This window comes from Talpa occidentalis, unplaced genomic scaffold (assembly GCF_014898055.3).
Source record: "Talpa occidentalis isolate TD23 unplaced genomic scaffold, MPIMG_talOcc4v2.1 talOcc4.14, whole genome shotgun sequence".
NCBI lineage: Eukaryota > Metazoa > Chordata > Mammalia > Eulipotyphla > Talpidae > Talpa > Talpa occidentalis.
In genome coordinates, this window is record NW_023601433.1 from 16882690 (window position 1) to 16906101 (window position 23412).

Sequence of the window (23412 nt, forward strand, 5' to 3'; positions counted from 1 at the left end):
TAAATAAGAACATGGTAATCTATAATCTTTTAAAAAATCCCAATGATTCATTTAAAAGAACTGGCATTTTCTTCACTTGATTAAATTAACATGTTTTGGTGCAACTGGTTCGAACTATAATGCACAACATAATGTACATTCTAGGGCCTCCCAACCTGTGAAGCTATCCACAGTCACTACAGCATGAGTTCAATCCCTAACCAGGGAATTACCCACATGGCGCAGCAGACCTCTCCTGACTTGCCCACTGCTCCCCTCAGCAGTGTATTTCAGTCAGTCCGCCTGTTCTGTTCCCCATTCTGTCTCTGGTGAATCCTCTCATCCCCCGCACCTCTGGCCTGTACCCTGGTTCTTGTATGCATAAATAAATAAATTTTAAAAAATAATAATGTACATTCTAGTAAGGTAGTGTTACACATACTATCCTTTTTTTTTTTAAGATTTATTTATTATTTATTTATACAAGCACTGGGCACAGTCAGAAGCATGGGAGGGTGAGAGGATTCACCAGAGACAGAGTGGGGAACAGAACAGGCAGACTGACGAAGTACACTGCTGAGGGGAGCAGCGGGCGGCATGAGAGGTCTGCGCGCCATGTGGGACCCTTGCCCAGCAGCCGGGATTCGAACCGGCGCTGCAGAGGCTGTGGGCAGCCTCTCAACCCAGCGCTCCACCACTGCACCACCAGGGAGGCCCCATACTATCCTTTTTATAAAACAGGAAAGAAACCAAACCCCGTACCACAGAGCCCTAGAATGACCTGCTTTATGTCTAAGACAATGAATGGGCTTTACAGCAGTGCAGACAGAGCTCCTGTGTTTCAAAAAAAAAAAAGACTACTTCGGGAACATACTAGGAAGCACTCAGTGTAAAGGGCAATGGTACAGAGCTCACCTACTACTGGCATCTGCCTCCCATCACACCTGCAAAGATGCTGAGACATCAGCAATACAGTAACAACACTCGGCCACTGATTTCACAAAGCCTTTTGACTTGGTAACTGCACTTCTAGCAACCTCTCCAGGAAAACACAACATGAGGACACAACTGTCTATGCTATTTGCTGCGGGGATGTCAACAAGGCTCAGAACAGCTCCTGCATGCTGCTCCTCCATCACACATCTTAGCACAAAAGTGTAAATGTGGACGAACTTGGCAGTCACCTTTCTTCCACCATGGTATACTCTGCTCCCTGGTCGAACACCCTTCCTGCCCCTGCACTTAGATAACTCTAACTTTTCCTGCAAGTCTCTCTTTAGGGAAGCTGTCCTTGTTCTCCCGACCACTCAGTGCTCTCTGCAGACTCTCAGAGTGCCCTGCTCTGCTCCTGGGTGCATGTCCCACAGTCGTAAGGCCACACTGAGGTGTGTGGGTTTGTCTTATTTTATTCTGCATGCTTACCATGACATTTGCAGGACACAAAATAAAGGGTTTAGCCATAGCAGGTGTTCAACAGATATCTGGTACATGAATAAATACCATAATAGGATCACCACGATGAAACAAAGAGTTGAGTAAATGAGAACGAAATTCTGATTCAACAAAAGTAGACAGTAGAAGACTATTTAATGGCATGGACAGTCTGTTGTTCATGGATATACTGCTTATTAATATTAATATTAATGTAAAAGTTAATGTTAAATACAATGAGGTTGTACTTAATGCCACTGAATTTAAACACTTGGAAGTGGTTACAATGATAAGCTTGTTATGTATATTTTATCGTAATAAAAAAATTTAACTTAACGAGCATGATAAAATACTTAGTTAAAAATAAAATACTTAGCATAAAAAGTTATAAAATACACACCACACCATGCCATCCCATTTCCACTGAAAAACACAATTAGGGACAGATAAAAAAGAAAACTACAGGGATATATACCTAAATATTAGCAGTAATAATTTAGGAGGAAATGTAATGGCATTTTAATGGTATTTTTCTAAATATGTGTGTCTGCATTAACCATTTCCCTAAAATTAAAGAACTTTTTTTAAAACTTAACTAAAATTTACCAAACATTCCTGTGGGCATAACATTACTCTCACTGTGAGATAAACTCTAATTAAACATTTACTTTAGAGAGCAGGAATTGTGGAATGAGCAGCACCAGCACCACTAGCACCATCAGCACCAGCATCAGGTGGCTCTTACCTCCCACTACCACCTTTATCGTCCTCCTCCTCCTCATTGTCGGAGGCGAGGAAAGGGACTGCGGCCAAGTCTTCTTCCTCTGCACGGATCCGGCCCAACAAGATGAGGCCGTGAATTTTACAGTCGATTCCCGAGCTCCTGCACTGCTTTATTGCAATCTCAATATACCTGTGATACTAGGAAAAAACACAGTGAGCTACAGACTTTTTAGACTCAAACACATCAGCTACTGCAAATCAGGGCACACACAGGATGTGTGGAAAGCTAGAGCTCCTCAAGTTCTGGAACCATCAAGCAAGCAAGGCAGGGCGAAAGCAGCCACATCTGAGGAGGGGCAGCTTTCAAAAGAAGTCACTGACTGATAGAGTGTATCTGCCCAAGGCAGAGGATTCGGTGATTTTTCTTACTAAAATGAAATTGTATGATAGACTGACTGAATGACTATAAGCCTGAACCAACATCTATTAAGAGATTAAACGTCAGAGAGTTCACAGAGCCTTCAAAATTTTTTATATACATGTATATAAACAAATTAGAGAAAATAGTACAAAGAGCCCCATGACCCCATCAGCTAGTTCAACAATAATCAATGTAGAACCAATTTTGTTCATATATGGATGATTATCCCAGGCAACACATTATTTCAAAACTTCAATATGTATCACTGAAACCTCCCTCCTGGTATACCGTTGTCACTCGTCTTTTAAAATTAGTTCTCTGTCCCACAGGCTGCCCCGTCCTGTGTGTGGCATGACAGTATTCCTCTGTCTGTGTATTTCATGTGAACAGAATGACACAGAGGGAACAAACGCTCTATCAATGACTTCTTACTGCCTAAACTGGGACTGGCCACGCCTTGAGATCTACTCAAGACCTACTGTGATGAGACTGGAGTCCAGGTAGTGCCAAAAATTGTCTTATTTGTATTATTTTAAATACAAATCTAAATTTATTCAAATAGTGTTGATATCTGCGTAGAAAGATTCAATGGGAAGATTCGAGAATCAGTCACTGATTCTCTCAGACTTTTAAGATAAACTATCTAAACACAGAATCACTCTGAAAGTCACCTGATTACCAATCAAAACAAACCAATAGCTCAGCACTTCATGACAAGTTCAGCACTCGATGCCAGCAGATGTGAAAGAAAAAAGCAATTTCAGTGAAATACATACAGTCAGAAAAAAACCTGGGCACACTAATGGACAGCCATGAAAACAACACTGCTGATACACAGGGCAGCCTGAGCGCCTGGGAGTGACTTCTGCTGGGAGCATTCACTCCCATTTCTTAGCAAAGATAGTAAGAAGAAAGTTATTATTTCCTTTTCAAGCTGACCTGAGAAGCAGCAAATTCAAGTTATGTGTGTGTAAAATTTTATAATGAATTCAATTAATTAAGGGTGAAAAGCAGGCTCAATGTTAGTACAGAAACAGTCAAAACGGTCACTCCCATTATCATTTGCAAACCACCAAAAAGGAACACTCATACCTACCTCAGTACAGTCATTCAGAAGGGACACTGTGGTGTCAGTGGGGTTAATATTGATTGTCTTTAGTTCAATTAAGTTATTTAGGGAATTTCCACCTAGAAAAAAAGGGTAGAGTTAGACAAAGGCATTTTTATTATCTGCTAGAAATAAAATATTTGGAAGTAAATAAATGTGATTACCTGACACCACAACCAGGGAAGGCATGTAGCTGCTGTCAGCAGGATCTACTATCATTTTTAATCTATGAACAAGAACATCTGGGAAAATCTCCAAACGAATCCAGTGCTTTAGGGGAAAAAACCAAAAACCTCTTTCAGTAACTAAAATTCAGGTAGATTTCAAGCCACTAAGATAGTAACACTAAAACTTGAATCTCCATGAGATTTTCAGAATCCATAATGTAGCATGAGAAATAAAATTTGCTATTTTAAGTTGGCAGAGAGATGACTATTCTACTCCATTATTTGCTTCTTAAAGAAAAATCTCACTTAAGCCCCAGAAAAGATATGCTTGTAGATTCCTGGCCTAATGAGTCCTTTTATACCCATCAAGAAGTGGGCTATAGGGTGAAAATGGAGGAAGAGTCCCTCTCTCTACATCGGACCTGCATGGTCAGGTAATGTATACCCACCCATAAGTACAATCATGGCTGTATTTGATCAACATGAATTTGTTAGGATATAGTTGAAAAACTTCTAACTGGAAGCAGAATCTGAACTCAAACATCTTATAAAAAACAGACCAATATACTGTTCTACCCTCTATCAATTGGTCAGTTAGATAAAATCTGTTATTATTTAAAGTCTCTGACAAGAAAAACACAATGGTATGTCACTCTATAACTTTAAAATAATTATGAACTAAAATATAAAATGAGAGCTGACAGGTGCCATCACAGTATAACTTGGGAGGTTTTCAAAGATCACTCAGAAGCCCTAAAGGCAAAGTCCTCTAATGGAAAGGGTCCCTGGAAGTGCCAGAGGCTGCTACCTTTCCCTGTGACCCGGATGACTGCCAGCAGGGCTCACTGCCATCGATCAGACGAGAAGCCTGGTTCACAGAGGAGGACACGTTGAGGCTCTTCACCATCCGGGACCAGCTGTCCAGCAGCATTCCTGGCTGACTGTTATGACAACGCTTCAGCTGCTTTCCAGAACGGCCACAAAATATTGCAGACTGTCCTATTTAATGGTGGTCAAACAGCGTTAGCATTTGTGGGACAGAACCTTCACAACCAAGAAATAAAAAGTACTACACTAATGAGTTTCCTACTTCAATAAAAAACGCAAGTTTTCAAGTTAAAGGAGCTAATAAATCCCTAAAGTGGCTTCAGAATGGCTAGTCAAGATACTTCACTCCAACCTATAGGAAGAAATTCAAATAACACTATGATATATACTCCACTTGACTCTCCCCAAGTAGTAACAGAGTCATGTATTGCCAGATGCATGGCTACATGAAAGCTTGGGGGAGCAGAATTATTGTTAAAAATGTTTTTATAAATTCAAAGCAAAAACAAATTCATAAAAGTTTCTACGTCCATTAATGGCAGATCTGGAAATTCATCTAGCCCTTCCACTGAGGGCAGCTAGAAAAAGCAGACAACCATTTAAAGATGAATAAATCCTGACACTCTCAGAGTTAACAAAATGGTAAAGAATTAATGGGACTAGACTCTGAGGAGGCCTGAGACAAATGGAGGGGTACGGGCCAGGGATCAGGGGCTGCTTTTTCCCTGATGGTATTGTCAGTTTCTGAGAAGATGATAGTTGAAGAATACTGAATAACTGAAAATTACCCAAAACTGACAAGCTATTAAGCCACAGATTTAAAACACCCTACTTTGAAAGTTGTTAAGAGAAATCTTAAATGTTCTCACCACCCATGCACACAAATACACACACACCCCAAATAATCACACCAAACACCTCAAACTTATACAATGTTATGTGTCAATTATAGCTCAATAAAGTTGGAAAATAAACCAATAAACAAAAATTAAAAGCTATTCTTAAAAAAAAAAAAGCTATTCTAAAACCCCAAGGAAGATGAATGTTAAAAAGTACATCTCTAGGCACATGTCAAATTTATAAAAGAATTATTTCAAAAGCAGACTAAGGGGAAATGATAAAGAGCAACTGGCTTTCATGAAACAATAATATATAAATAATAATAAAAATTCCAAAATATATAACTTCCAGGGGATTTCAGCAGAAATAATATAAACCAAGTTAAAACTGAATAGTGTTTTGAAAGTGCTGAAAGAAAATTCCCAGCAAAAATCTTTTTCACAAATGAAGGTGAAATAAAAACATTTTACAACACACAAAATCAGAATTCATAACCAGATACAAAATACAGAAAATATTAAGGGAAATTTTCAGGCCGAAGAAAAACAGTAATAAGTGGAAACATGAAAGATTCATAAGGGACTCGAGAAAAATTACAATGTCATGCATGTGAAAAAAATCGAAACAAATACTGGCTATATACATCAATAATACTATCTTGTATGGCTAAAATGTTTGTGTGTGAAATTTTAAAACATGCTAACAAAAACATGGTAATTTATTCTATTTTTTTGACTAAACCTTTTTATTTTCCTACACCGCTGATCATTTTTGTACAGTATCTGACTTCTCCCCTCAGGTATAGTTCCCATAAATCTCCCACCACATCACCCGTAAACTGTCACCAAAGTTCCTGTGCACTTCCCTCCCCTGGTTTGACCCCACTCCCTTCTTGTCCCCTGCTGTATGCCTCAGATCTGTAGTTTGTCTGCAAGTTTTGTCCCTTTTTTTTTTTTGACCCTTTGTTTTTCCTACATTCCTTCTGCAAGTGAAATCATATGATATTTTTCTTTTTTCTTCTGACTTATTTCACTGAGCATAATCCCTTCCAGCTCCATCCATGATGCTGTGAATGGCATGAGTTTATCTTTTTTGATTGCTGAGTAGTTATTCCAATAAAACCATGATAATTTAAATCAGAATGAGGGTAAATGAAGTTAAATAGATCTAAGATTCTTGCATTATTAGGAAGAGAGTAAAAATACTAAATAACATTAGATTTTGTCAAGTCAAAGATGAAGCTGTAATATCTTAAGTAACCAATACTAAAAATATATACATTTTTAGAACATGTAAATATACACTAAAATACGTGCAATTTCTGAGGTATTAAATGAAAGAGTGACAGTGGGGGATATCAAATAATAAACAAAATAAGTCCAAAAAAAGATGGAACAGAGAAGGGAACAGAAAACCGAAGAGGCAAATAAAACACACTTAGAAGTTGATCAAGTTAAATAAAGCATATCAGTAACTGCCTTAACAAAATACCTGTATGGTCCAAATAAAAGACAAATATCATATTGGAAATAAAAATAAAACCTATTTACAAGTCACAAAATATACATATATACAAAAGAATACAGAAAGATTAAAGGTAAAATGCTAGAAAAAGATAAACTAAGCAAACTAACATCACAAAACTCCTAACCCTTTCTTTTAGGCACAACACATGAAACACTAATAAAATCCCATCACATTTTGAGTCACATGATCAAAACATATCAAAGATCAAAGATTCTTCTGAAGGCAGAGAAATCAGAAAAAAGTTACCTGGAAAAAGCAGGTCTGTTGAAAATTTAAACACCAATGAATATAAGAAAAGAATTCAAAAGGAATTTTTAAAGTACTTTAAAATGAATAATGAAATATTACTACATATCTGCACTGAAGATACAGCTTAAGTTTTCCTTAAAAGAAACTTAAAAATTTAAGTTCAGGGCCTCCCTGGTGGCGCAAGAGGTAAAGCAACCGCACTATGAAGCAATCCACGACCTCTGCAGCACGAGTTCGATCCCCGGCCGGCCAGGGAGAAACCCACATGGCATGGCAGACCTCTCCTGTCTGTCTCACCCACTGCTCCCCTCAGCAGTGTATTTCAGTCAGTCTTGCCTGTTCTGTTCCCCACTCTGTCGCTGGTGAATCCTCTCACCCCCGCACCTCTGGCTTGTACCCCTGCTCTTGTATGCATAAATAAATAAACCTTTAAAAAAAAAAAAATTTAAGTTCATATGTTAGAAAAGATGAAAGTGAGAAGCTAATGAGCTAAGGATTCACCTCAACAGGAAAAGCCTGAAGCTAAGTTAATAAACCAATTCAGCAAAGTTGCTATATGGAAAATGTGTACTGTGTATTTCTACACACTAGCAACAAACATTCCAAACAAGTAATTAGCAAAATAGTTCCATTTAAAATAGCACAGGAAATAGGAATAAACTTATACATGGAAAATTACAAAACATTGCTGAAAGAAATTAAAAAAACCTAAGTAAATGGTAAGACATCCCATCCCAAGAAATACATAGATTTGATATACTGGACTTCATTAAAATTTAAAACATTTGAAATCACAGGATCCTACCAAGAGAGTGAAAAGATAAACCACAGAACAGGATAAAATATTTACACATCACATATCTGATAAGGGTTTATTTATAAAGAACCCCTACAACTCAACATGCAAAGTTTAGAAAAGAGGCTAATGACCTGAATAGACATGTCTCTCAAGAAGGTATATAAATGGTAAAAAAGCACATATAAAGAGATTCAATGCCATTTGTCATTAGGGAAACACAAATCAGTGTCACAATAAAATATTATTTCTCACCCCCATTACAATGGCTCTAATTTTTTTTAATGATAAATAACAAAAATTGGTAAGGACTTGAAGAAATGGTAAGGACTGCAGGCAAGAATTAAATGACACAGTCTATGTGGAAAATATTTCGCCACTCCCTCAAAAAGTTAAAGAACTACCAATGACCCTGCATTGCTCTCCTACTTTTGAAACAGGGACTTGAACAGATTTGTACACTGACATTCACAGCCATGTTATGCACAACTGCTGAAAGGCAGAAGCAACACAAATACCAACTAATGAACAGATAAGCAAAATGTGGTATTTACATACAGTGGATTGTTATTCAGCCATAAAAAGAAATGAAATTCTGAAAAATGCTGCAACTTGAATGAACCCTAGAAACAAGGCTCTGTGAAGTAAGTCAGACACAAATGGACAATTTTTATGGTTCCACTTATATGAGGTACCTAGAGTCCTCAAATTCATAGAGGCAGATCAGAGGTTCCCAGGAGCTGAGGGAGAGGAGAGGGGACTTGTTTCAGGATATAGTGTTTCTGTTTGGAGTGGTGAAAAGTTTGGGAACAGTGGGAATGGCTGTGCAACAGTCCCGGAATAGTATACTTAAAAGTGATTAAAATTTTATGTTGTACATGTTCTGCCATAAAAAATATATAAGAGCCTCCCTGGCGGCGCAGTGGTTGAATGCTGGATTAAAAAGCTGCCCATAGCCTCTGCAGCACCGGTTGGATCCCTGGCTGCCGGGCGAGGGTCCCACATGGCATGCAGACCTCTTCTTCCGCCCACTGCTCCCCTCGGCAGCGTACTTTGTCAGTCTGCCTGTTCTGTTCCCCGCTCTGGCTCTGGTGAATCCTCTCGCCCTCCCGCGCTTCTGACTGTACCTAGTACTTGTATAAATAAATAAATAAATCTTTAAAAAAAAAAAAAAAAAAAAAGACTCCCTTTCCATTAATCCAATTCCTCACCAGTCCAATTGTTTCTTAGAATACTATATTATTAATGCTCTTTATGGAAAGATAAGCCAACAAATCTTATTATGTTAATTCCTATGGATCCTCATTCCTTGAATTAAAAAAAAAAGACAGCTCATCATCAGTGGGTAGGAGTCTATTTCCTGTTCTGCTGTGCATGCTGTACAGTGATTGCCATATAAATATGAAGTTTGCAAGAGGAAAATTAAATCCATTTGTGTCCGCAATAATTATCTCATGAAAACTTTGATGAAAGACAGGACAGAACCATTCTACCATACCTGGTTCATTTATTCTGCCAAATGTATGCCTGGTGTTGTGCTTTCTGGTCTTGAAACATGTTTCACAAAAGTCAAAGTCATCACAGTTTCTGCATTTGAATCTAGACCCATTGATAGGAAACATCTGACAGCCATCACACCTTTAAAAAAAAAAAAAAAAAAAGATGAGGTCATTTATAAAAATCTATTCCAGAGAAAACCATTGTTCCCAAAGCAAGCTTAGGAATACAAAAAAAAAAAAAAAAAAAAAAAATCAAAACTCACGTAACCCCAGGATGGACACTAGGCACCAGCTCCATTTCAGATAATAGCCCGGTCCAGTGAGACTGCTGAGGAAAGTCGACAATGACATCCTTTCCATTGGCACTGAAAGCTAGGACAGAGCAGAAATCACCTGACACATCTTTATCACCAATAACAACCTAAAATTAAACGTAAATTACAACTTGTCATTTAATATTATGCTGCTTTTACTTATGCTTCCCAAAGAGTTCCTATCTTTCAGAGAGACATGCTAAGATACTAAGAGATGAACTAACACATATCAGTGAGTGGCAGATTAAAAAGTCACGAGGGGAGGGGAATGTGGGTAAGACGACTTTGGCCAGGAGCTGACAACTGTTGAAGTCAGGTGATAAGTACATGGAGGCTCATTATACTGTGTTCTGTATACACTTCACATTCTCACACTAAAAAGGAAGTTTGTTTTTAATTACACCAAGTCAAAAACACCATTCAGCATCTTAGCGAATAAAAATCATATTAACGCTAAGATACCTCTTATCCTCCTTAGTGAGCGCACTCTGCTACTCAAAACATTAATTTCAAACCAAGTTCCAAACAAAACAAAATTTAGCTTTGTTTTCTTTTGTAAAATTTTTTTTTTTTTTTTTAAAGATTTTATTTATTCATTTATTTATACAAGCACTGGGTACAGTCAGAAGCGCAGGAGGGTGAGAGAATTCACCAGAGCCAGAGCAGGGAGCAGAGCAGGCAGAAGGACCCAAGTACACTGCTGAGGGGAGCAGCAGGCGGCAGGAGAGGTCTGCGCGCCATGTGGGACCCTCCTCTGGTGGCCGGGGAGCAGCCTGGGATCGAACCGGCGCTGCAGAGGCCGCAGGCAGCTTCGCAACCCAGCGCTCAACCGCTGTGCCACCGGGGAGACCCACTTTTGTAAAATTTTTAAGAACGTCTTTAGCAAAGAATAATGTTAAACTAAAGTAAGCCATTTTTATGCAGCCTAAGAAACTGTGACACCCTTACCCACAGAGGAAGCCCTGACATTGTGGCCAATTTTCAAAACTAGCTATTTGATGCTAAGACAGTCTCCTGCAAGGTTCAAAAACAAACAGGATGTCTTCATTGTCTTGAAAGAGTTTAAAGATAAACTAAAACCACCTCGCACTTAATTCTTCCTCATGTAACTGTTACAATGGATTAACTATTTTTTTTAATAGAGCCATGTTTTTATTTATTTATTTATTTTATTTGTTTGTTTGTTTTTGTTTATACATGCACTGGGTACAGTCAGAAGCGCAGGAGGGTGAGAGAATTCACCAGAGCCAGAGCAGGGAGCAGAGCAGGCAGAAGGACCCAAGTACACTGCTGAGGGGAGCAGCGGTCGGCAGGAGAGGTCTGCGTGCCATGTGGGACCCTCCTCTCTGGTGGCCGGGGAGCAGCTGGGGATCGAACTGGCGCCGCAGAGGCCACGGGCAGCTTCGCAACCCAGCGCTCAACCACTGCGCCACCGGGGAGGCCCGGATTAACTATTCTTTTTAAGGTGTGTCATATACTTGATTTGGAATCTTAGTAACATTAGATAGAAACTCAGAAGAATTTGTGTTTCCGGGTCCTAACTCCTATTATTTGCACATTCCCATTCTGACATTTCGTGCTAACTGCATATATAGCATAAAAAAAAAAGAGAGAGAAAACCAGTCCCTGACCCAAGAGAGCTGGCCAGACACCCATATAGAAGCCATTTGACAGAAAGACTGGCAAGTTTACAGAACACCAACAACAGACACCTTATGGCTGTGATGAATGGAGACAAAACAAAACCATTCTTGCAAAATGTCTGATCAAGTCAAATCTAAGCCCCCATGCAGCTAAATGCACAATTGTTTCTTTACCACTGCCTTCTCGATAGTATTTAGTATGCTACCACACTTAGAACCCACCCCAAATTATCCCACTCCTATTTCCTTGAATCCGCCCCCAAATATCCCACTGGTTCTTTCCTACACCCAATTATGGCATTACCCCAGAATTCCCAGGGTATGCGTCCTCCCAAGCTGCAAGCAGTTAATAAATCTGACCCTGTTCTATGATGGGTGTGCGCCTGGTCTAGAGGCGCTGACACACAAGGGACACTATTTGTGTGTTGTGGCACTTTTGTCACACTTGCTTTTTTTTTTTTTCCCGCCCTTGTATTAAAGGAAAAAAGCGCTTACGTTAGCTGATGAGAAGTTAACATTTGTAATTTTATTGCCTTGATGATATTACCTTTCACAACCCCTACACTTTGATGAGTCACGGATCCCCACTTGTATTTTGGTGTGGTGACTGAGGCTTTGACACGAACCTTGTCACCAATCTTGATGTGAGAAGGAGAACTTGGTGGAGGATAGCCTAAAGATTCCATATAAATGAACTATAATTAGCATTTATTTCTGGAAATGGTCTCTAATTAAGAAAAACCGAAGGAACTTAAAGAATATGCTCACCTATCAGTTCCACGTGAATATACCTAACCCAGTACGTGCCCCCTTTCTGTTGCCAGTCACACTGCACATTGAGGTCATGTAATCCATCTCTATCCAATTTGATCACTTTGCCCATGTCTCCTTCACAGACTTCTTCATATGTTCGACAACATCTAACCATCATTCCCACCTAAAATTAAAATTAAATTAAAACACCACTCTATTGTATAGATGAAATGAACAATTACAAGTGAATTATTCTATTCCTAAGAAAAGATTTCTCTCTAAGCACCAAGAGTGCATTCTTGAGATCAGTTTACACTAAATGGAACCAGGTCACTTTGGAAAACTAGGTAGCTCAAACAGCTGGGGCAGGAAACAAACAAGATGAACTGGCAACAATGTGTATCATAAAGCAAGGGAAGCTGAAACTCTAAGATGGATGTCATCCAAAAGGACAGAGTGTCATCCAAAAGGACAATCTGATCAAGAGGAATGATGGTTGAACCACATCAAATCCACAACACTCAATTCATTCATCATAATGATAATAAACAAAACAAAGGTTCCTAGTCACCTTTTTTAAGTACCAGGATACCAATTCACCATAGTGAAAGTAGATAAAGCCCAAACAATAAAACAGAAAAGACATCCTGCCTTCACTCTGTAAACTGTATTATAAAGAGTGATCAGAGTTGAAAAGAACATTTTCTTCAAAGAACAGAACTCCTGCTAACAAATCTAGAAGGGCTGACAAAATCAGGAAGTCACTACTATCTTACCGGTCATGACGGGTCTAGGCGTTGGCATTAATGGCTGCTGATGCACTGAGAGGAACAACTAACAGGACTTCATGAAGGGAGCAGGCTGACATGACCTAACCCTGCAACACTGCAAACAATGCATTTGCTAGATGAAAACCTGAGCAAAGCTATAGGCAAAGCAATTACTCACTTGAATATTCTCTCTCACATACACAGCATAATCATCATTACTCAGGAAATCAGCTCGTTTCTTGTAAGTCTGGCTCTCTGTTACAACAGCACCAGTAGACTACAAAATATGAATACATTTCTTTAAAATGGAGAACCAGATAAACCTACTAAAAAAAAAAAAGAAGTGTATGAACTCTATAATATTAAAAAAATAAAGTATCAGATAATGTTTCCAGTGTAAAAATCTTCATTTTAAAAAAGATTAGTAGCAACAGTATACTAAGCAGAAGTGAATCTCAATAACTCTAAGTACAGAAAATTTTTGAGGCATTTCCAAATTAAGCCCATGAAAATTCAGTCAAGTCAGAAATTAATGTGTCATATAAAACATGCTTTCTTAATAAAGTACTTTCTAGTGACTATACCAACATTGTCAGATATTTGAACAAGAGTCCAAACACAGAAAACCCAGGTGGTACTTAGCAGCTCCACAGGTACCCAGCAGAAGCACAGAAAGGGCCCTGCAAGGTAGGAGAGCCCAGGCGCAGGACAAGCAGGGGACAGTCGTGAGGGAGCACTGACCACAGCAAAGGCCGAGTCATCCACGTCCTCCACCACCTCCTCGTCCGAACAGTCCTCAGACCCTGTGTCCACATCTGAGAGATCAGTGACCTGCACGTCAGCGTGGTCCAGCAGCCACCCAACCAGGGCCTCCACACCTAAGAGCAAGCACACGAGGTACACCCACAGTGAGGCCCACGCCCACCCACCTGTCCACAGGACCGGCGTCAGTATTTCCAGGGGAACCTTCATGCCCATAGGGGTGGGCACACTCACAGAAGCACCCTCAGGGAACAGGCAGTACCTGGCAAGCCAGCAGCGTTCCCAGAGGCGCCACTGAGCGACTTCAGCGCAAACTCTATGTTCCTCCTGGGGAACCCCATTTCCATGAGTTGAACCACGATGGGCAGGGCAGGGGCAGGCGACTGCTTGCGCCTCTTTGCTCTGACCGGGCGAATGTGCTGCACAGGCACAGGCGTGGTGGCCTCGCTGGAGCTGCAGTCATCAAACACAGGGCTGGACGGGTGAGTGGACTCCACGGCTAGACACTGGCACACGGCAAGCGCAGCAGCCTGGGCAGATGAAAGTGGAGTCAGGAGGTTTCTGAAAGTCCAGTGACACAGCATTCTGTGCAGAAGCAAAGTGTGGACTTCCACTGTGAACCACAGCGCAGAAGTGAAGGAAATCAGATGCACGTGTGTATTTTTAAACAAACAGATAAAACATATTAAAAAACAGCAAAGACAAATTTCATAGTCTAATGCAGAGGAAAGACTTGGCAGTCAAACAACTTTCCTGCTATAGCACACAGACTAGTTAACTCGTCCATCATCAATGTTCATTAAGGAAAGTGCCACAGCAGGTCCAAGCAGAGTGGGAAACAAGCTGAGCGAACGCAGACTGAGGGGTCTGGGGATCGAGAGTATGGAATGTGTCCCCCTGAGCAGCAGTGGCCCAGAGTCCCCCCACTCACCTCCCTCTGTACAACAGACCAGAAACATAGACTCTCTCATGTACCATGAAGTCAACTCTCAAAGATTTGAGGGTAAATGAGCCACTCTGGAGGGTAAACATGGTATAAAATAAGGAAAAGGAAAGGCTATTGGGAAATGACTTGGAATGGACCAATGAGCACGTGCGTAGCTGGGACCTGTGGCTGGGGATGCCCTACCTCCAGCTCCCTGCTCCCATCTCCTCGGCTCTCATCGCACCTAAAACTTGCTATTATTTTAAACCAAGCATGTTTTTTTTTAACATAGCCCTCCATGAAAGTTCCCATCACCCTTAGATCTGGTCACATTTCTATAGGAACATGTCCACAACCCCAGAGGCAGCCTGACCCCCAGCTAACTGGCACAGCTCACAGGCTCGGTACTGACCAAGGGCTGAGAGCCCTGGGGCACACAGAAAGGCTTTGGAGAGAAAGAAACAAGCCAGCCGAGCGATGTTCCACATCTAACAGGGCTCCTTTAATAAAAGCATCTCCTGGAAAAAGATCTGTTGAATAGGAGAGCGTTGAATCCAAGCTGAATCTAGTTAACTTTGTTCAAATAATTCACACAAATTCAAAATAAGATTAAATTTCAACCCCTTCATTTCTCTAACTAGTATTATGAGGCACACATGTGGTGAAAGCCTAAATAATCATAAGAATTATTTTGGTTTATCATTTAAAATTCAGCATACACTTAAGTAAAGACATCTAGGAAGAAACTGTTCAGAGCTCAGCACGCTGGATTGAAGCTGCCAAGCTGCAGACTATACCTCAAGCTCCTGTTTGTCAAAGATGGCCTTCACTGGAGATGGCTGTGTGGCTGAGGCCAGTAACTGCTGCAGGAGTATCATTGGGGGCTGTGGCCCTTCAGGAGACATGTCCCCAAGGTCAGGGGATGCAGCTGCTCCATCATCTGGTTTAAAATCAAAACATACATAACATTATATTTTCAACTGCAAAGTCTTCACTATTCAGGACAATGCACTGATTGCCTGGGTACGATTTCGATGTCGTCAAGCACTAGACAACCAAAATCTTCAAGTTTCGGATATCAAAAACTAACTTGTAAAGAATTTTCCACCCCTGCTTTTTGATCTCTGCCCTTCATTAGTTCATCTGTCTCTTGGGGCCAACAAAAGCTATGTCCTGGACTGCTGCCCTTGCTCTAGTTCTCACACCTTCTCTCTCTTGGTGCACACTCACTGCTTCAGTAACCCATTCTACCCACACTCTTGAGCTTGTTTTCCAAGTACTGACTTTACCAGCTAACTCCTGTTCAGACCATAAACTGACACCACTTCTAAATATGTCATGTGATCAGGAAGGTCATTTTTTTGTCTGCCTTTATCTGAGTAGCTTCAGAGGCTGCAGCACTGCCCATTTGCCCCAGGCCCTGGTGCCCTCTACCTCAAAGCCCATTCAGTCCTGCACAGCATTTAGGTTTGATGATTTGGTTTAGTGACAGATCAATTAACCTAGACCAGAGACTAGAAATCTCAGATTTCCTGGCTATGTGTCTGTCACAGTTACTCAGCTCCTCCACTGCAGAGCACTGGGGGCCAGAGAGGTCACCTAAACAAGCAGGTAGGTCTGCATTCTCATAAAACTTCATAAAAGCAGGTGGTGGTGGGTACTTTGTTAAGTACTGCTCTACACAGCTCCGTCTGGAGCCCCTCCTCTGCCCCAAGTGAGGATGGTAACCCTTTCAGCTCTGCCACATCTTCTCATCAAGGTGACCACAGAACAGCCAATCCGACTCCCTAGACTCTGGTTTCCTCATCTACATTATGAATTAACCTCATGGTCCCTCCCTCTCAAACATTGAATGAATCTGCACTATTTCATTTGATTTACCTCACACTCAGCATATTAAAATTAAATTCAAAATGCTCTCTTCTCTTGTCATTAAGAAAGCACTCCTGGGCCTCCCTGGTGGTGCAAGGGTTAAGATGCAACCTTTGAAGCTATCCACAGCCTCTGCAGCACGAGTTCAATCCCAGGCCAGCCAGGGAGCAACCCACATGGCGTAGCAGACCTCTCCTGACTCGCCCGCTGCTCCCCTCAGCAGTGTGTTTCAGTCGATCTACCTGTTCTGCTCACCACTCTGTCTCTGGTGAATCCTCTCACACACCCCACCCCCCCATACCTCTGGCCTGGACCCCAGCTCTTGTGTGCATAAATAAATAAATCTGTTAAAAAAAAAAAAAGACATTTAAAAAAAGAAAGAAAAAGAAACAAAGCACTCCTATCAACAGTAACTCTCACATCTCATGACCTCCTGCTTCAAATATGCCTATACCTTGCCAGCAGGTATGTCACCCCAAATAGCAAACTTTATGCATTCCTCTGCCGGTTTTTCAAATCAGCCTTAAGTTTTCCCGGCATTCAAGGCACTCTGAAATATGACTTCAACTAATCTGTGGCCCGGCTTTCATGGGTAAACCCTGAACACTTAAGTAAAGCGGACTCTTCAACACCCTTCTAAAGACTTACTGCTTACAACTGTGCTCCTACTGTCTCCTCCACTAGGAGGGAGACTCCATGTCCCTCAGTATCAGGGCTGCCTTCCCCAGACCCCTACCATCTGCAGGATGCCTGTGAGGCTGGGCACACTCTCCTCAGCACACTGACTGGTATGTTAGACTCACCACCTGCATTTCTTTTCTCACTCCCTGACCTGCCCCAGAAAGTAAAAAGTATAAAAAAGGACTATCATGTTCCTCATAACACTTAACACATTGTCTTTCAACAGATGATGAAAAAGTATTTCACACCTTTGGTTTTTTTCTATTGAATGTGACAGGAGCTCATTTTTGAAAACTAAATGTGAAAAAGAATAAAGAAAATAAAGTCAGCCCAAATTCCACTGTCACTACTTCAGTAAGCAGGTAAATATAGGGCATGTTCACAAACAGATATTCATAGCAAAATGCTTTCTGGTTCACCATTGTCATGTTTCCATGGCACTGAACACATGTACATTTTATCAATGTACCTTGTTAAAAATGCAGATGTGATTTTATTCTTAAAATATTTTTGTCTCAGGCCTCCCGGGTGGCACAGCGGTTGAGCGCTGGGTTGCGAGGCTGCCCACAGCCTCTGCAACACCGGTTCGATCCCCGGCTGCTCCCCGGCCACCGGAGAAGGGTCCCATATGGCGCGCAGACCTCTCCTGCCGCCTGCTGTGCCCCTCAGCAGTGTACTTCGGCCCTTCTGCCTGCTCTGCTCTCCACTCTGGCTCTGGTGAATTCTCTCACCCTCCCGTGCTTCTGACTGTACCCAGTGCTTGTATAAATAAACGAATAAATCTTTTAAAAAAAAAATATTTTTGCCTCTATCCATATAATTGGTAACTTCAAATTTAGAACACTCAGAATCAGCATGTGTAAGTGTGGATAAGGATATGAAGTGGGGAACTGACACTAACTCGCTCATTATTAGCATCCCTATGGGATCTGCATCTGTATCTTCTACAATGAAGTTCTAATTGACACAGCTGTGTAACTGCAGTATTCTTCCAAACTCCTGTTCTGTAGTTTCAGAATACTCTTCAGTTAACCAGCTCCAGATGACTAGATGACTAAAGATGAAAAATAATGAATTTGCATTGAGTAATAAATTCACAGTCCTTTCTAGTAATATAAATCAGGAACACTATTCACAAAATTAGCAACAATATAACAGTTCATGTTTTCCCTGTGTACTTCCAGGGCTGGGGCTGGGCTTGAGAGTCTACATCCTTATGTTTCTGTGCCCTCTGCTGCTGGTCCACGAGGGCCACCCTGACACAGCCAGGCCGGAGAGTGCCGTTACCCCTCTGCCTCCCAGAGACCCTCAGTCTTTGTCTCACAGGACAACGACAACATCATTCAGACAAAGATCATCATTCTGGGCCAGGTTGTACATCATTCTTGTACATTTAAACCATCTCTCAGGGCCTCCCTGGTGTGTCATATACTTGATTTGGAAACTTAGTAACATCAGAGAGAAACTCAAAAGAATTTGTTTTTCCAGTTTCTAACTCCTATTATTTGCACATTCCCATTCTTATATTTCGTGCTAACTACATACATAGCATTAAAAAAAAAGAGAGGGCCTCCCTGGTGGTGCAAGGGGTTAAGACGCAACCTATGAAGCTACACGCAGCCACTGCTGCTTGAGCTTGATCCCTGGCCAGCCAGGGAGCTACCCACATGGCGCACTATACCTCTCCTGTCTCACCTGCTGCTCCCCTCAGCAGTGTATTTCAGCCCGTCTGCCTGTTCTGTTCCCCACTCTGTCTCTGGTGAATCCTCTCACCCCACTTCCACCCCACCCCCATCTCTGGCCTGTACCCCAGCTCTTATATGCATAAAAATAAATAAAATCTTAATTAAAAAAAATAAACCATCTCTCCTTCCTCTTTTATGGAATGCTGATTTGTGACCTTTGCCTGTTTACTACCTGCCTTTCTAACAAATCTCTAAGAGCTTCATTTAAAGGGTACCTGCAGGAGCAGCTGTCGCCTCCTGAACAGCGGGCTGAGACAAGATCTGCCTGAGCTGGTCCTGGTGGGACAGCAGCGCACGCCCCGCCTTCAGTACATACAGCTTCAACTGTTGGCACCTCAGCAGGTCCAGGTCCACTTGTCCTGTGGGAGAAAAGGACTCAGCAGGAACGCCCCTCCACCCCCACGCCAGGGGCCTTCTCTTCTCCAGCAGCGCAGGCTTGTAGACAGTCTCTGCTCTGTGTTCCCTGAAGCACAGGGCCCCCGCTGTAAGCCAGCAGCACAAACAACATGCTGCCCCGGGGGGAATTCACTGACCAACCATGTCAGTCAGGAGGACCGTCACTCCTCCCAGTGTTACAGCGGGCACTCCCAGCTAAGCACTGTCTACTTCCCAGGTCTTCCCCTCTTTTGCTCCTCAAGCACCTACTTCAGTGGGTTAGATGACATGTTAGGATCAAGTTACCTGGCATTAGTATAACAAAAGGTTTCCCAGAATGTTGACATTTTAATCCTGAAACAAACAAAACACTTTCTCCTTTTCTTGCAAGACTCCTCTGAGTCAATTCTGTCAAATACAACATACAGTTCTCTAACTCAAGATCAAAGCAATCCCCTAGCCTTGTCTAATCAAATAACTACTGAGATGCCTGTAGGCCAACTGAGGAGCAGACAGAGGACGCCACTGCAGGGAAGTAGGCTGGCAGCTGCATTCTACAACAAAACATACAGCAAGTCACAGAAGGCAGCACGTGACGTGCAACAAAAGGAACACAAGTACCTCCAAGGCATCAAGCTTGACTACCTGGCAGAGGTTTATTCACTAAGCCGGGAAAGGCCAGTGAAGGGAGAAAGTCAGCTGAATTCTAGGCATGCAGTCCTCCAGCCAGACATGAGACATCGAGATTCAATTAAAGGTGGTGGTCACCAGTGTAAATGCTGCAGCAGCCACACCAGGTATGGGGGCAGACATGGGTGAGAAAACTCCAGAAGACTGGGCAGAATGAACCAGAAGTTATGGGTGAAACCATAAGGATCTACAGGATGTGAAGAACAGTCAAGGAGAAGAGTTCTCCAAGTAGTCACCAGGGCAATGCAAGGAAAATCAAGAGCAGTATTCTAGACCAAAGGAAGAACAGTGTGAGCGAGAGTGTCCTTGATCTCACCACATCCCACAGACAAACCGAGGTAGGTCCAAACAGGTCCTGCTGGGTCCAACAGTCATGAGGCCAAGGACAACTGGGCTCGACGAGTAAATGGGAGGAAGAGAACATGGGCCCTGCCCCCCACCCCCAACAAAGCCTGCTCAGAAGAAACTCAAGTATTAGGAAGCAGAGAAAGTCTTGGGGTTCGTCAGGTGCTGCTCCCTCTAAAGCAACATTTTTTTAATTTTTTTTATTTTATATATTCTTTACATCATTTTTCATGTTTGCACAATGTACACAGCATCATTTCTTGCATTACACATCTCAGCATCGTGCCCGAAGGCTGCATGCCCACCACTGTTTGTGAATTGTGAACCCAAAGATGTAGGCAGTGACAGAAACTTGCTGTGACAAAGACAATACAGAAAAAACACCACCAGTTCAGATCGTGGCAATTTCATCTACAAGGTCCATGACTGACCTGCGAAGCCTTGCTTAGGTGACTTCTTTATTTTGTGCTTTTCCAACTTGCTTCCAGCAAGGTTCACTAACTGAGCCCAGACAGACAGCATGGGCTCGGTGAAGGGCAGGTTGGTGACGCCGAATGCTACAGCGGGAAGCTAAAGAGAGAGCACAGAAACCCTCAAAATGTGACTAATGAAATGAGCAAATGAAGTGTTTTGAAAGTTATCCTAACCACGAGTCTTGATTCTGAAACACCACACACTTCCGTAATTTTTTTTTTCATCTGAGAATAATTTCAAAAGATGACAAAAGAGGTAAGACAGAGATTTTGTGTGTAGTAATTATAACCTAAATCAGCTGTTTTCTTTATCAACTTGTCAACACTGGTTACAACAGGGTAGTGGTTATCATCTCAGTTATTTTCTATACATTTCAAATTTTCTGCAAGTACTTAGTCCTATACTAATGAAAATAGTACTTTCCAGTCAGATTGACTTAGATTTATATTCAAAGTAAAGTAAATCACCCTTTCCTAATGCATCCCTAATTCATAAATTTAAAATGACAATGCTGCTACCTAAATCATGTGACTCAACACAAAAAAGCATCTTCCATGTGAAGAAAGGGTTTTTTTTAAAAGGAATCATTTTTGGGCCTCCCCGGTGGCGCAGCGGTTGGGCGCTGGGTTGCGAAGCTGCCCGCAGCCTTGGCAGTGCCGGTTCGATCCCCGGCTGCTCCCCGGCCACCGGAGGAGGGTCCCACATGGCGCGCAGACCTCTCCTGCCGCCCGCTGCTCCCCTCAGCAGTGTACTTTGGTCCTTCTGCCTGCTCTGCTCCCAGCTCTGGCTCTGGTGAATCCTCTCACCCTCCCTGCGCTTCTGACTGTACCCAGTGCTTGCATAAATAAATAAATCTTAAAAAAATAAAAAATAAAAAAAATAAAGGAATCATTTTTAAGTTTTTTTTTTAAATTGAGTTGTTCAATAAAAAACTATACTTTACAATTTAGATATTTAAAAATTAAAACCAACTCGTAGTTACACAGCCCCTACTAAGTTGTTGATGACCTGCCATGTCTTTGCAGATCATAAAACAAACTACTAACTACTCTACATAATCCTGGGACACGGGCCCTATTTATGACAACAGCACCAAAGAAATAAGAGAAGACAGACAGGTGGTTTTCCTGATATCTGCTTGCCTCCTAGAAGGCAAACAGTTAACTACAAATACCAAGTTCTTCCCAGAACTCATGTTAGAACCCAGTTCTAGAATAAAACCCACTGGCCTTATTACCTACAAACAGAGCACATGTTAACCTACTGGTTTTAGGTGATTCAAGGGGCAAACTCGACACGTCCGCATGTCCGAGAACTGCACGGTGATTTTGCCCTTCGGGGTGATGCGAATCACAGTGCCTTCTCCAAACTCGTCGTGCACAACCTGGCCCCCCAGCCGCAGACGACCGTCGATGCCTCCGATCACAGCCAGCACAGCCATGAGGCCCCCCACCTCAAGGTTCTCAGAGTCGGGGAAGTAGTCCTCTAACAGAGCCTAGTGCAGACAGAGAGCAAGCTTGAAGAGGGAGCCCAGGAGCTGCCCGCTCCTAATATACTTACAATGAACCCAAATTTATTTTTATATGTGTTTCTTCAGTAAGCAATTCCAGTACAAAACACTGGTAAATATCTCCCTGAACAAAATATATAGCATTTTTGGAAGACACTTTAGAGCTGACTCTCTCTACAGAGCAGAGCGACGGCAAGCTGCTTCGGCACGCACCCCCTCGGCGGGCTTCCCTGTGCAGCTGCGGGTGACCAAGTGCAGCTGCGAGTTGATGTACTTGTTGATGAGTCCATTCCACTGGCCCAGGGAGTGCAGGGTGCGCAGCAGCGCCACCACCTCCTCCGCCAGCGTGCTGCTGTGCGTGGCGGTCAGAGAGGCCTGCGGGCGGGCCCGCCGCCGCCGCAGAGTGGACTCTGGAGGGAGACAGGACATGAAAAGTCAGCTGCGGGGGTTCCTGCTCGCGCGGCCAGAAGACAGGTAGGGAGAAGGGCTGCCCACCTCTGAGGAACGGGATGTCCGAGGAGCAGGTGGTGAGAAGACTGCCCAGGAAACCAAAGAGCTTTTCCACCAGGCACTTCATGTCCCGGGCCCTGTCCCCCTTGTCCCACGACGGAAGCACCGCTTGCAGCAAATGGACAGCTAAGATCTAGTCAAAGGCAATTCAAAGGACCAAAGAAAACTATTATCTGACAGAGTAAGAGATTACAGACTTTTATTTTCTCTTTAGTTTTCCTTCCTGATATATAAGATATCGCAATTCATCACGTGAAAACTGGTGTTAGTTCTTTCAGTGTCATATAATTACCCCCAAGTTGATAAATGATGAGAGTTATGAGAGGTTTTAAAAAAAAGAAGCTATAATATAAAGGCCTGTATTCACTTAATTAAAAAAGAATTCCTTTTAGTTTAATTCTTCTCCAGAGAATTACACTATAACCCCTATGAAACAGAACAGTTAGCAGGATTTATCACTTCATAGAGAAGTGAA

The 23412-nt window shown here is 42.1% G+C and overlaps 1 protein-coding gene across 5 annotated transcripts in view; it reads right to left on the minus strand.

The window, feature by feature from the left end:
- Positions 1 to 23412, minus strand: part of HERC2 (HECT and RLD domain containing E3 ubiquitin protein ligase 2) — a 160850-nt gene that overhangs the window by 46209 nt on the left and 91229 nt on the right. For all 5 annotated transcript variants that reach the window (XM_037510126.1, XM_037510129.2, XM_037510127.2 and 2 more), the window contains 17 exons: positions 22923 to 23070; positions 22641 to 22837; positions 22182 to 22412; positions 20875 to 21013; positions 19249 to 19392; positions 15533 to 15675; positions 14073 to 14340; positions 13790 to 13926; positions 13227 to 13325; positions 12294 to 12462; positions 12073 to 12198; positions 9832 to 9940; positions 9568 to 9707; positions 4638 to 4828; positions 3827 to 3932; positions 3651 to 3742; positions 2156 to 2331 (listed from right to left, as the gene is read on the minus strand). In XM_037510126.1, coding sequence (XP_037366023.1) covers positions 2156 to 2331; positions 3651 to 3742; positions 3827 to 3932; positions 4638 to 4828; positions 9568 to 9707; positions 9832 to 9940; positions 12073 to 12198; positions 12294 to 12462; positions 13227 to 13325; positions 13790 to 13926; positions 14073 to 14340; positions 15533 to 15675; positions 19249 to 19392; positions 20875 to 21013; positions 22182 to 22412; positions 22641 to 22837; positions 22923 to 23070 — 2615 coding nt within the window. The remainder of the gene's footprint in view (positions 1 to 2155; positions 2332 to 3650; positions 3743 to 3826; positions 3933 to 4637; positions 4829 to 9567; positions 9708 to 9831; positions 9941 to 12072; positions 12199 to 12293; positions 12463 to 13226; positions 13326 to 13789; positions 13927 to 14072; positions 14341 to 15532; positions 15676 to 19248; positions 19393 to 20874; positions 21014 to 22181; positions 22413 to 22640; positions 22838 to 22922; positions 23071 to 23412) is intronic.